Source organism: Caretta caretta, chromosome 1, assembly GCF_965140235.1.
Source record: "Caretta caretta isolate rCarCar2 chromosome 1, rCarCar1.hap1, whole genome shotgun sequence".
Taxonomy (NCBI): Eukaryota; Metazoa; Chordata; order Testudines; family Cheloniidae; genus Caretta; species Caretta caretta.
Genome location: NC_134206.1, coordinates 49647211 through 49660526, shown reverse-complemented (window position 1 = coordinate 49660526; position 13316 = coordinate 49647211). Strand labels below are relative to the sequence as shown.

At 42.1% G+C, this 13316-nt stretch overlaps 1 protein-coding gene across 1 annotated transcript in view; it reads right to left on the bottom strand.

The window, feature by feature from the left end:
* Positions 1 to 263: 263 nt before the first annotated feature.
* Positions 264 to 13316, bottom strand: part of KL (klotho) — a 63957-nt gene continuing 50904 nt past the window's right edge. Inside the window, exons 4-5 of the mRNA XM_048847391.2 lie at positions 9869 to 10985; positions 264 to 3039 (exon numbers count right to left, since the gene is read on the bottom strand). Of these exons, the coding sequence (XP_048703348.2) occupies positions 2702 to 3039; positions 9869 to 10985 (1455 nt within the window). The 3' untranslated portion in view covers positions 264 to 2701. The remainder of the gene's footprint in view (positions 3040 to 9868; positions 10986 to 13316) is intronic.

Here is a 13316-nt window from a genome sequence, read left to right as displayed (position 1 = left end):
TTCTAGCATAGTTATAGAAAGGAAAATTAGCACATCGATATATTTGGCCATGTATATATTAAATATTGTCCTTCTCACCATCAGCTGAGTTTTCCACCTGACACCATGAAATAAGCTATATGTTAAATATGTAAATAGGTGACTCTTTACAATGACATGGAGAAATCTATATAGCTCTCCATATATTCAGCAAGAACCATCTCTTTGTATTGCAGTCCATGCAGTGCCATATGGCAGCAGGTAAACGTAGAAACAACACACAGTAAAATTTTAAAATATATTCTCCTTCAGCAAACTTTTCCAGGCTAATATACATTTTCTATACTTTATCACCTACACAGAATTTGTCACCTGAATCCTCATAGCAAAATATATATATATATATATATATAAAAGTGCAAATGGAGACTATTGTAAGTCTGAAACTAAAATACAAACATATTAATCACTATGATTGAACAATAACTATTTTCTATTTCTGTACATAACCTAAATAGGAAAGAAATGTAATCTAGTTTGCAAATGAAAGTAGGCATGTTTCACATATAAATTTCAATTTACAGTAGATAAACATTCACATTCAATACAGCAACATCAGCTTCTGCTAGATAAACTACTTATAATTGACACAGAGCATATTAGATTAAAAAATACTCTCCAGTGATGAACATAACTCATGTGGCAAAACGGAAATAGAAGCATAAACGCATCTGACGACAATGCAAACACGGAGATAGAGAAAACAATCACTGTTCTGCATTATGCACAGTGGGCTCCTAATATACTGATTCATAAGTCAGATAGGCAAAATTACCTTAGGGCTTTTCCAGTCTCTAATTTCTATGATTCTATTAAGAAACAATGTTGCTTTTTGTGTGTGTGTGTACTAATTTATTCCATTGAAAGAGAAGGGAAAGTCGCTCATTTCTGGATCTGAGTGCTATCAACGCCTGATCCAATTCCCATTACAATCCATGGAAAAGACTCCAATGGGAGTTGGGTCAAGCTCTTAGAGAATAGATAAGTGAGCTTCAAAAGCAAGGGGTGCAAGACTTAAATCCTTGGCAAACAAGGCAGCAGGTTGCCAGGGTAGAAGTGTGAAATTTAAACGCTTAAAGCCTCCAGACCCAACATAATTCAAACTCAAACAAAGCCCTTCCTCAAATCATTCCACAGTTTGCTAACCAATGGGAACCTGGGAAATGGTTAATTGCCAGTTTTGTTTTTTAACGTTGGGGGAAGGTGCACAAGTAGGAGGAAAAGGTTCTTGTTACTAGGTGGTGGCATGGGAACATACTGCATTTGCCCCCTGCACCCCCAAAAGACATACCTTTGCTGTGCTTGATAACAGGAAAATGTAAGTGCAGTTCTCCCATTTGTCAACTGGGAGCACCCCATAGCCTTCACAGTTACTACTCTCCCCCTTCACCAAACAAAAGACCCTTTAATCCTCTTTAACTCTCCCTTATCTCCAAGGCATGAACCCTACCCCCAGTGCTTAATTTGTAATGGAAGAGGTGCGGGTGCTCAAGCAATTAGGTGCCAGGGTTCAAGCAATTTTTTTTACTTTCATAACTGACGCAGCAAGCCAAGAGCTGGCGGGGCTATGAACTGCCACACCTAGAGGTGCTGAGGCTCAGCCCTGGCATAAATTAAACACTGCCTATCCTCTTGCCAGGAACCACCTTTACGGCCCTCTAGACATGAGTCAATTCCCCTTGCTGCTGTTTCCCGTTGGATTCTTCAGGTTAGACACAGCAAGGCGGAGCTGGATCATGCTCCACAGCTTGGAGCCAGGGCAGTAGACTGGCAAGGTGACAGCACCAATGGAGACAGAGCAGGCAGGGAGTGTGGGTCCAGCAGCCTCCTTTGCAGTTAAGTGATTTACCCAAAGTCACCAGCACAGCAGGGGAAAAAATCCCAATCTCTTCACTCCCTGTCCTCTGCTTTAACAAGAAGACTCTCCTTTCCCTTTTGGTACAAATAGTTGTTGAGTCTCTACTTTCCTGATCATTTAAATTATGTGTTTGTTTTGTATCAGGTGCCATAACACCTGGTTTGGGGAGATAGTTTCTTTTGTTTCCCATCAATCTTTCACCCTGAGAACTCCACACTTGTATTTTTCCACTACTCTAGGTCTTAAAATAAAACCAAAACCAATTTACATCTAAGTTAACACCTTTGTTTATGTCTCCACCATCAGGCTAATTGTAGGCCTTTTTTAAAAATACCCTTAGAATCATAGAATCTCAGGGTTGGAAGGGACCTCAGGAGGTCATCTAGTCCAACCCCCTGCTCAAAGCAGGACCAAACCCCAATTTTTGCCCCAGATCCCTAAATGGCCCCCTCAAGGATTGAACTCACAACCCTGGGTTTAGCAGGCCAATGCTCAAACCACTGAGCTAACCCTCCCCCCCAAAGTGGAAAAAATCTGCCCAAATAAAGGGCCTCAATCAAAGTCCTGAGATAAATTTGATGACAACAATCAAGGATCTGTCATAAACCAAAGGTATTAAAACACAGAGAAGGATTTCAGGGCCCTATGTTCACAATCCATTTTCAACTTCAGTGCTTCACAGTATTACACAGTGCAAATGGTTCCCTAGTATTGAAGTGATTACAACCTTGTGTGCCATTATTTCAGAATTCCCAAGGGAATGCAGACGGAGGAGTAGCGAGTGCCGTATGCAAAGGGGCAGCACTATTTATACCTTCTTTCAACCCTCCTAGAGTAGTAAATAATGAAGAATACAGTAACAATAAAAGCAAAAAATATAAAAGATATAAAAGCTAATAAAGATTTTCTGGTTTGGAAAAAGTTGCATTCAGGGCACAAGACAAGCATTTCTGGACACAGTCTATCAGGAGTTTCTGAACTGGGAAAACCATTATTGTCAATTATCTCTCTGTAATGTTTCATAGAAGGCTTCGGCTCATACTGATTAGCAATGTAACGATAGAGGCCATATTTGGGAGCAGTCCTGTCATTGAAAGAATAGACAAAATATCCCCGTAGATTGACATTATCCAGGGTGTATGCTGCAAAAGAAAACAAAGGGGCGGGGAAAGGAAAATAAATCAGTTATTAATATATTTAAGAACAATGCAGTGTTCTACTGTATGTTGCTGAGGAAGTTCAAAGCCAAACCCAGATTTGAACTCATCTTCATAGGGAGGGAAGATAGATATGCATACATACATTAAGAGGTTATCATTAAAAAGTGAGCATTTGATGACAATTACCATACAGCGTGATCACCACACAATTTTTCCTTTTAATTAAAATATATATGGTCACTCTGGGATAACGGTTGGCCTATTAATGCAGGTATGGATCTGTTTGTATAAAACAAACAGTAGTATACCCATGCACAGACATAAACTTATAGTATAAAATATAATTTGTATGGTCAATGAATACATCTTCATTCAAGGGAGTGAAACCTAGGACATGGAATCCATCACAGAATGCAGCCAGTGAAATTATCTTTTTAAAGGCATGACAAAAGCAGTTTTCATAATTTTCTGCCTGATATGTTGTTTGGGGGTTGGGATTTTTAAAATTTTCTCTGCTTACCCATGCCCCCAGCAGTGAAGATAAATATGGTGAACACAATCAAGCTCTTTACACAGTGCTTCCAAATGGCAAAAGGGGAGCGTCACATCAATCACTCCTGCTTGTGGCACCAGGAGAGCATACATACTAACATGACAGGTTTCAGAGTAGCAGCCGTGTTAGTCTGTATTCGCAAAAAGAAAAGGAGGACTTGTGGCACCTTAGAGACTAACCAATTTATTTGAGCATAAGCTTTCGTGAGCTACAGCTCACTTCATCGGATGCAACATGAGGGGAAGGGTGGAGTTGGAATAGTCAATGTAACCTTCCTCAACTGGTATATCCTGCTCCATAACATCAGAAATCATTCCAGGACATGCTATGTGTATCAACCCCATTTCCTCATATTGCCCTGTGATTTTGGACTGAGGTGACCTGAGTCATTAACTGAGTCAGTAAGGTACTTAAGCACAAGTCTAGCTTTAAACACATGAGCAGACCCACTGAAGTCAAGTTAGGCATGTGTTTAAGTACCCTGCTGAATCAGGACCTGACACACATGGACTATTCAGCTGACATCATCTCACAGTGTATCTAAACTCTCAGAAGTAAAGTTATGCATGTGCACAAGTGTTTGCAGGACAAGGCTCTTACTGAAACATACAGGCTTCTTGGCAGCAGGCTGTGCAGCTGGCAAGGAGAGTCAGACTGGAGTGAGGCAATTAGTAAGGCTGGTATGTAACGCTGGCAGTAAATTGCCCCTTAGCACAGGCCCCATAAACCCCTAATTTGCCTCTGGCCTCCTTGACCCTGGTTCCAGCCCCCCTGACCTCCTACCAACCAGTGGGGAATTCACTTGGCAGCTTCCCTATACCCAGCGTGTGGCTCCCACTCTGCATTTTGCATCCCAATGACGATGGATCTCAAAGGCGGGGAAGCAGCTGGCTGCAGCTCATAACCTATGAGTCACATAGGCTATGAGCTGCAGACCGCTGCTTCCCCACCTTTGAGATCCTACTTCCACAGAAGGTGGATCTTGAGTACAAACCTCTCGTGCCTTATGTGATGCCTGCGGTATCTCCATATAACTCTGCAAGGGGGAACATACAACCTAGAAACCCATATAATGAAGTAACCACAACACCACATCTCATCTGCCTAAGGGAAATGAAATCCACTGGAAATACCTCAGGCATGTAGCTCTTGGAGGCATGATCTGGTGCAATATTTAACATAAGAACAGCTGTACTGGGTCAGACCAAAGGTCCATCCAGCCCAGTAGCCTGTCTACCGACAGTGGCCAATGCCAGGTGCCCCAGAGGGAGTGAAACCTAACAAATAATGATCAAGTGATCTCTCTCCTGCAGTCCATCTCCACCCTCTGACAAACAGAGGCTAAGGACACCATTCCTTACTCATCCTGGCTAATAGCCATTAATGCACTTAACCTCCATGAATTTTATCCAGTTCTCTTTTAAACCCTGTTATAGTCCTAGCCTTCACAACCTCCTCAGGCAAGGAGTTCCACAGGTTGACTGTGCACTGAGTGAAGAAGAACTTCCTTTTATTTGTTTTAAACCTGCTACCCATTACTTTCATTTGGTGGCCCCTAGTTCTTATATTATGGGAACAAGTAAATAACTTTTCCTTATTCACTTTCTCCACACCACTCATGATTTTATATTACCTCTATCATATCCCCCCTTAGTCTCCTCTTTGCCAAGCTGAAAAGTCCTAGCCTCTTTAATCTCTCCGCATATGGGACCCGTTCCAAACCCCAATCATTTTAGTTGCCCTTTTCTGAACCTTTTCTAATGCCAGTATATCTTTTTTGAGATAAGGGGACCACATCTGTACGCAGTATTCAAGATGTGGGAGTACCATGGATTTATATAAGGGTAATAAGTTATTCTCCGTCTTATTCTCGATCCCTTTTTTAATGATTCCTAACATCCCGTTTCCATTTTTGACTGCCGCTGCACACTGCGTGGATGTCTTCAGAGAACTATCCACGATGACTCCAAGATCTTTCTCCTGATTAGTTGTAGCTAAATTAGCCCCCATCATATTGGGGGGAGGGATAGCTCAGTGGTTTGAGCATTGGCCTGCTAAACCCAGGGTTGTGAGTTCAATCCTTGAGGGGGCCATTTAGGGATCTGGGGCAAAAATTGGGGATTGGCCCTGCTTTGAGCAGGGGGTTGGACTAGATGACCTCCTGAGGTCCCTTCCAACCCTGATATTCTATTCTATGATATTGTATGTATAGTTGGGGTTACTTTTTCCAATGTGCATTACTTTACATTTATCCACATTAAATTTCATTTGCCATTTTGTTGCCCAATCACTTAGTTTTGTGAGAACTAAGTTTTGTTATGTTTTGTGCTGTTTGTACGAGAGTATTCTCCATCCCGATGTGCTGTTCACAGGCTGCACTGTGTCACTCCTTACAAACACAGCCGTGTCCTTCAGTGATCACCGGGAGGAGCTTGCCCATTTACAGTGGCAAGCCTCTGATATAGGCCTGTGGGAGGACGGCAGGGGGGTCAAGCAATCCACTGGAAATAGTAGAGGTTTAGCTGTGGTGGGGCAACTTAGAACAACATATAAAAGCAGGACAAATGGAGCAGTATTTAATTTAGCTGGGAGAGGAAAAAGCTATTCCTGAAACACTGCGCCGATTGTCTGATGAATTTGGTTACTTTACCTGAAGCAGATATTTTAGAATACTGTGTCTCAAATAAAAAATATTTTGCTTTTTATTCAGATCAACAGCAAGAATATTATTTTCTACTTGATACATCAAGATCAAACCCAAAGCCGATTTGGCAGCTCCCTAGGAACCAGAACCCGTGGTGCGTAGAAAGGGAGAAAATGCAGTCTCCCTCACTATTGATACGGGAGCGTGGCCAACAGACCCTACAAATCCCCATATGCAATCTATTGTGAGTCATGCTTCTTCACAGACCACACCTGCTTATTTAAAAGGAGGTTAGTCACAGACTGTCTATTAGAAATCTATGGGCTGAATTTGGATCATGAGATGTATCTTGTCCACCCTGCGATACAAAGGCAGTAATTTAGCCGAAAAAAAAATGCTTAGTAGATAGATGACTAGTTTCTGGATTGATTTGTATCATCAAGCCCATTCAATCATTCTAAATTTAGCCCTGTAAATATATTCCCAGGTGACAGACTGATTTCCAGGCTCACTAGACTAAGCAATCCAAACATATGGAAGAAAACAATAAACACTACAAAACCTCAAAAATCACAATTTAAATTTAAGAAGCATCTTCTAGTTTTCTGAACACATGACTGAGAGCTAGTAACTCCTGAATTCTCTTCCTGGCTCTGAGAATAACACTCTCTGTGGCCTTGGGCAAGGTGCTTAACCCCTTTGTCCTAGTTTCCCCATCTGTAAAATAAGGTAGCAATATTTACCTGAGGGCTGTTATAAGAATTAATTAGCTCTGTTTGTAAACCTCTGAGGATTAAATAATGCTACACAAGTGGTAAGTATTATTATTTATCTGACAGAGATGTGCTTACACATAGTACAAGACACAGAAAAACATAGCCCCCACCTCAAGAATCTTAGGGCCAGATTTTAAAAAGTATTTAGATGCCTAGCAGGCTTTTCAAAATCATCTATAGGCTAAATGCACAAAAGGAGTTAGACACTAGAACAGGGACGTAGGCACTTAGGTCCTTTTGTGCATTCATGACTAGGTGCCTAAAACTCATGATTTCAATGGATATTAAGTGCGTAGATGCTTTTAAAAATCCCACTAGGCCAGGGGTGGGCAAACTTTTGGCCTGAGGGCCACATCGGGGTGCGAAACTATATGTAGGGAAGCCTGTGCCTCCGAAACAGCCTGGCCCCCACCCCCCTATTTGCCCCCTCCCACTTCCCGTCCCCTGACTGCCCCCTCCTGGGACCCCCCTCCCCAAACTGAGCCCCCCCCCGGGATTCCACCCCCTATCCAACCCCCCCCCGCTCTCTGTCCCCTGACTTCCCTGACCTATCCAACGCTGCCCTGTTCCCCGACCCCTGACCGTCCCAGAACCACCGCCGCCCCTAACAGCCCCCTGTCCCCTGACTGCCCACCGGGACCTGCTACCCAACCTTCCCGCCCCACCGCTGCATGCACCACCACCGCCCCCTTACCATGCCCCTCAGAGCAGTAATAGCTTGTAGCCCCGCTGCCCGTGTGACGTCATAACTGCGTGGGAGGGGAAACAACAGGGGAGGGGCGGGTGGTGAGCCTCCTCAACTGGGAGCTCAGGGTCTGGGCGTCCAGATGTGGCCCGCGGGCCGTAGTTTGCCCACCTCTGCAGTAGGCACCTAAATACCTTTAAAAATCTGGTTCCTACCTCATGGAAGCACCATGAGTTTTGGAGGGCTCTGAATGAGGAAGAGTAAGGGAATGTCTACACTGCAATCAGCATGGTACCAAAGCCACAACAACACGAACTTCAGTGTGGTCTAGCTGTCCAAATAAGTACCCAGGGTCCCAGGCAGGATCCTACAGCCCACGCTGCTATGGATTCACTGCAGCTAGTACACACACTTGCTACATTAAAAGCTAGCTCAGGTATGTCTAAACATGGTGCAATCACATCTCCTACTGTACTGCAAACATACGCTGAGAACTCATTTCAAGCGTATGGACAGTGTGGAAGAAAACATGAGACTCATAGGCTTTATGGTCAGAAGGGATCATCATTCTCATCTAGTCTGATCTCCTGTACATTGCAGGCCACAGAACCTCATCCACCCACTCCTGAAATAGACCCCCTAACCTCTGGCTTAGTGAGAGAAGTCCTCAAATCATGATTGAAAGACTTCAAGCTACAGAGAATTCACCATTTACACTAGTTTAAACCTGCACTGGACCCGTGCCCCTATGGTGACCAGATGTCCCTATTTTATAGGGACAATCCCGATTTTTGGGTCTTTTTCTTATATAGGCTCCTATTACCCCCACCCCCATCCCGATTTTTCACACTTGCTGTCTGGTCACCCTACATGCCCCATACTGCAGAGGAAGGCGAAAAAACCCCAGGGTCTCTGCTAGTTTGACTGGGGGTGGGGAGGAAATTCCTTCCCAACCCCAAATATGGCAATCAATTAAGACCCTGAAGTGTGGGCAAGACCCACCAAGCAGATACCTGGGAAAGAATTCTCTGCAGTAACTCAGAGCTCTCCAAACCTAGTGTCCCATCTCTGGCCGTTGAGGATTTTTGCTACTGGCAGCCATTGATGGGCCACATGCTATTGTAGGCAGTCCCATCATACCATCTCCTCCATAAATTTATCAAGCTCAATCTTGAAGCCAGTTAGGTTTTTTGCCTCCACTTCTCTCTTAGGGTGGATGTGTGAAAGCAAGTGTAAGGTATTGATGGCAAGGGCAAGTTTTAACTTAATACAGAGAGCAAGGGGAGCTAATACAGAGATGTGAAACTGGGGCTTCTGTGTTGTGACTGGAAAGATAATGTGTGTTCTGGAGGGACAGTGGGAGTGATACCCTACATGACACAATCACATGAAGAGATAAGGGAATGCGCAAGTGTTTTAGCCAGCAGCAAAGACAGGACGGACCGAATTTTTATAAATTGTGGAAGATGTCGTGGCAAGACTTGGTGATGGCCTAAATAGGCAGAGAGAAGGAGGAGGAGGAATTAAAGTGACCCCAAGATTGAAAGCATGAATGACAGGCAGGATGATGGTGTTGTCAGCAATCACAGAGAAAGTATTAAGAGTTTGGTTTTGGCCATGCTTAGCTTGAATTGAAGACAGGCCACCCAAGATGGTGTGCTGGAGAGACAGTCAGATATGTAGCACTGGTCAGAAATAGTACGCAGAGGTAGACTGGTGAATTGGTGTGAGGAGAGGACATCACCCATGAATAAGGTGTAGGGAGAAAAGGAAGGAACTGTGGACTGAGGCCCGTGGTACTCGAACACAGAGGGGAAAGAGGAAGAAACACCAAAAGAGATGATGAAAGGAGTAGTCGAGGGGTGGGGAGGAGGGTAGGAATCTCATGAGCAGATTTTGAAGCTATTCACACCAGTTATTTAAAGATATATTTTTCCTCTTCTGCTTTATTAAGAACATGTGGAAGTAGTTCTGTCTTCCTACTGCTTAACAACAACAGTAGATTTATGTACCATAGAATAAGTTATCCATTATAAACTACAGCATAACTACATGTTAGATGCTGTTAGATGCCAATTTTTTTTCCCAGTCATATGCTTTGCCAAAATTTATGCTAGTACTTTCAGTGTATAAACTTTTCATGGATTCCTTACCTTTTAAAGCTTCATTGATATAATTTTGTATATAATATACTCTCAGTTTATCTTGAACCATATTCTGATCATCATCAATTCCATTGGCTATAATATAAACTGGGACATCCCCATACTTGGATTTAACCCACTTGAGCATTTTGCGCAATCCCCAGGGCACCACTGCGGCTCTGCTTGGGGAGTTCAGCCATGTGATGTCTTTTATCATTTGAACTTGAAGATAGTGATCATACTTCAGTGCATCTTCTTTTTCCCAGTCCACAAGAACAGTAGTGTAATGACTTAAGGCAAAAAAATCAAATGAGCCTTGGATTAATTTCTTTTCTTCTTCAGAGAAATAAGGCAAGTGAAAATTGTATAAATCAATGCTGTTTCTTTGGTGAAGCCATTCTCTCATCACATGTGGATAGTCACCATTCCCAAAGATGGGCTCAGCAAGCCAGCCAATGTCAAATTCTAGAACTCTATCAGCAACTTCTTGGTCATTTTTGGAAAAAGGACAGGCTGGCTCTACCCAATCAGCTTGCAGAGCTATAGATATTTTACCTTTCTGAAATCTTCTAAATTCTTTGTCATACAGGTGCCAGGCTTTAGCATGGGCTTTCAACAGATTATGCCCTGCAGAATATGTCAGGTTCCTCACATAGGGTTCATTCATTGTAATCCAAAATTTGACATGGTGGCCAAGAGTTTTGAAGCAGAGCTTGGCATATTCAACAAAGGCTTGAACTGTCTCTGGGTTCTCCCAGGCTCCATATTTGGCTAGCACAACCGGAAGCCCTTGGTTCTCAGCCATAGGTTGCCATAAAGCTACAACAGGAGTTATATTAACTCTGAGAAGTTCACTAACAAAACACTGATAATAGTGCAGGAATGTGTGGTTGATTTGAGACAGGTTACCCAAAGGGAGAATCAAAGACCATTTCAAAGAAAAATGAAAATGTGTGACATGCATTTCCTGCAGCAACGAGATCTGGAGTCTGATGGCAGCAAAGTCAACACAGTGACGCTTACGTTTTGGGGTAACAACTCCATCAACTTTAATAAGCTTCTTCGTGTGGTGAACATCCCACACATATACATTAGTGTCAAGGAATTGGGAGGGGGTTGTGTCTACCTAAGAAGGGAAAAGAAACACACAAGATTCAAATTGTCAGTTCTGATTATACAGAAAATTCATAACCATCAGACAAGGTTTATGAAAAGATAATTACAAGTAGACTATTTCTTTTAATTGATGCTGCCTCCTAAGATGAACACATTTTTCCTTTCAGCATCTCCCTCATACATCTCTAATTAGGGTGACCAGGTGTCCCATTTTTAAAGGGACAGTCCCGTTTTAGGGGACTATTTCTTATATAGGCGCCTATTACCCCTCACCCTGTCCCGTTTTTTTACAGTGGCTATTTGGTAACCCTATCTCTGATGCCATCTCTGACTCATATGAATGAATGCATCTTAATATTGTAAGGTCAGAAAATGCCAAATATATGTAGCACCTTCACCCTTAGTACATAAAAGGCAGTGTACTAGCGTATGCCTTCCGTTTACACTCTCCTCACAACACTCAGTTCTGTGAGGGAAATCAGGGGCTGCTTAGGGACAAAAAAGCAAATCCAGAGAAGGATAATACAGCAAAGTGTGTATTTTTAAAATTTTTTTTAAATTTTTCATTTTTAAAATAATTTCTTTAAAGTTTAAAAGGCTATATTTTAGGGCTACTTGTACACTATAAATTACCATAAATAAGCCTTCCTTTTTCCTCTAAAGCGGAACAAAATAAGTAATAAATGAAACATGAAGAATTAAACAGTTTCCTTATTGGAACCTGTGATAAAAGAGAAATATGTCTCTGAGCTTGATTTTCAGCATGAATACAATTGATGGGAAAGAATTTTGCTTCTTGCTAAAGAAATGTCCTTTAACTGCACTAGTATATTGAACTAAAAAGTGTCATTCCTTCGCTTTGATGACATGAAATTGGTTAAGATAGCATGCTGTTTATTTCTGAGTCATATTTTTGCTCTGATATCAGAGTCATACCAACGTGCATCTCTCCAACAATAAGCAAATTTTCGACAAATCTTTTGGGCTTGAGAGCTAGAGAATACCTGTATTACCCACTGAAATCAATGAGAGATATAGATGCTCAGAGTCTCACAACATCACATCTTTATTTTTTAATAAATACCATGATAATACAAAGGACTCTAAAGGGAGGGAAAGAGTTACTTAGAAGGTTTTATGATGTGTATTATTTTTTTCTCCTTCCTAGTCCAGTTTACCTTTCAAAGGAAAGACCCAAACTATTAGACACAGTTCCTACATATACATCTGTCTATGTCCACTATTTTTCTTCTTAAATTAAGCCTCTGAGCCTAAGTTTCCCTGTTGGACCTTTTGTTTCAAAAGCAGGGTCAGCCTAAACCCACTGTTGAGCCTGTAACTGAGACTGTAAAATTGTGCAGAGCAGCTGCAGATCACTTGCTGTTTTCTCTGGAGAGGTCAGTGTTGTGCTTACAGAGGAAAGCAATAAAAACAGCATGTCAGAGGGAAATTGCTTTTCTGGAGAATTGTTCCTTGTAGATTACTAAAGCATGCATTTCCACTAATACTGTGGGAATGCTATCAGAAATGTTTTTCCACTGTGATACATCTACAAATCATTCTACCTCAGCCTTACAGCACAAAATGTTTGAATATCCTTTTGAAGTGAAAATATCCAGAGTCTGAAGGGTTTTTTTAAGTGTCTTGAACTAACAGACTCAGTAACTTTACAGCTGTTATTGATCCCAAAGGTAGCAGTGCCATTTCCAGTCTCAATTTATTTGAGACCAGAAGGACAAGGATTGCTGAATTTTCTTAAAAATCAATGCATCAGGTAAGGAGGTTGTAATGTTTCTCAATAGTGTGAAGTTAGAGCTTACTTTTAGGATAAGAAACAAAAAAAAGCTATGCTCCAGCTCATAGGTGCTGGAACTAGGGGTGCTGCTGCACCCCCTGGCTTGAAGTGGGTTCCATTATACACAGGGTTTACAGTTGGTTCAATGGCTCTTAGTACTCCCACTATAAAAATTGTTCCAGAACCCCTGCTCCAGCCTTCAGAAAGTTTCTGTCTTTGTGGAAAATCTAAATTAAAAATTTTGCTCTTGGATCCAATCGGAGAGCTGAATTTTACATTACATCTTTATTGTGGCTACAGGAGCCCTGAAGACAAAACAGTATCTGAGAATTATACAGTCACATTTTCAAAGAGACCACAACCTGTCTATAATTTTTGCATGTGAAATGAAGGCTTTAATCATGAAGGGTTGTCAGAGGTAACAGATCTAGCTGGAGAAAAGAAGTGAAAGCTAAGAAGAGGGACTCAGGTTGGTTGCTACAAGTGGGCAGTGATGCCGCAGAGACAGAGGCAACACTGCACTGCCTGGCAAATGAGGAGCACAGC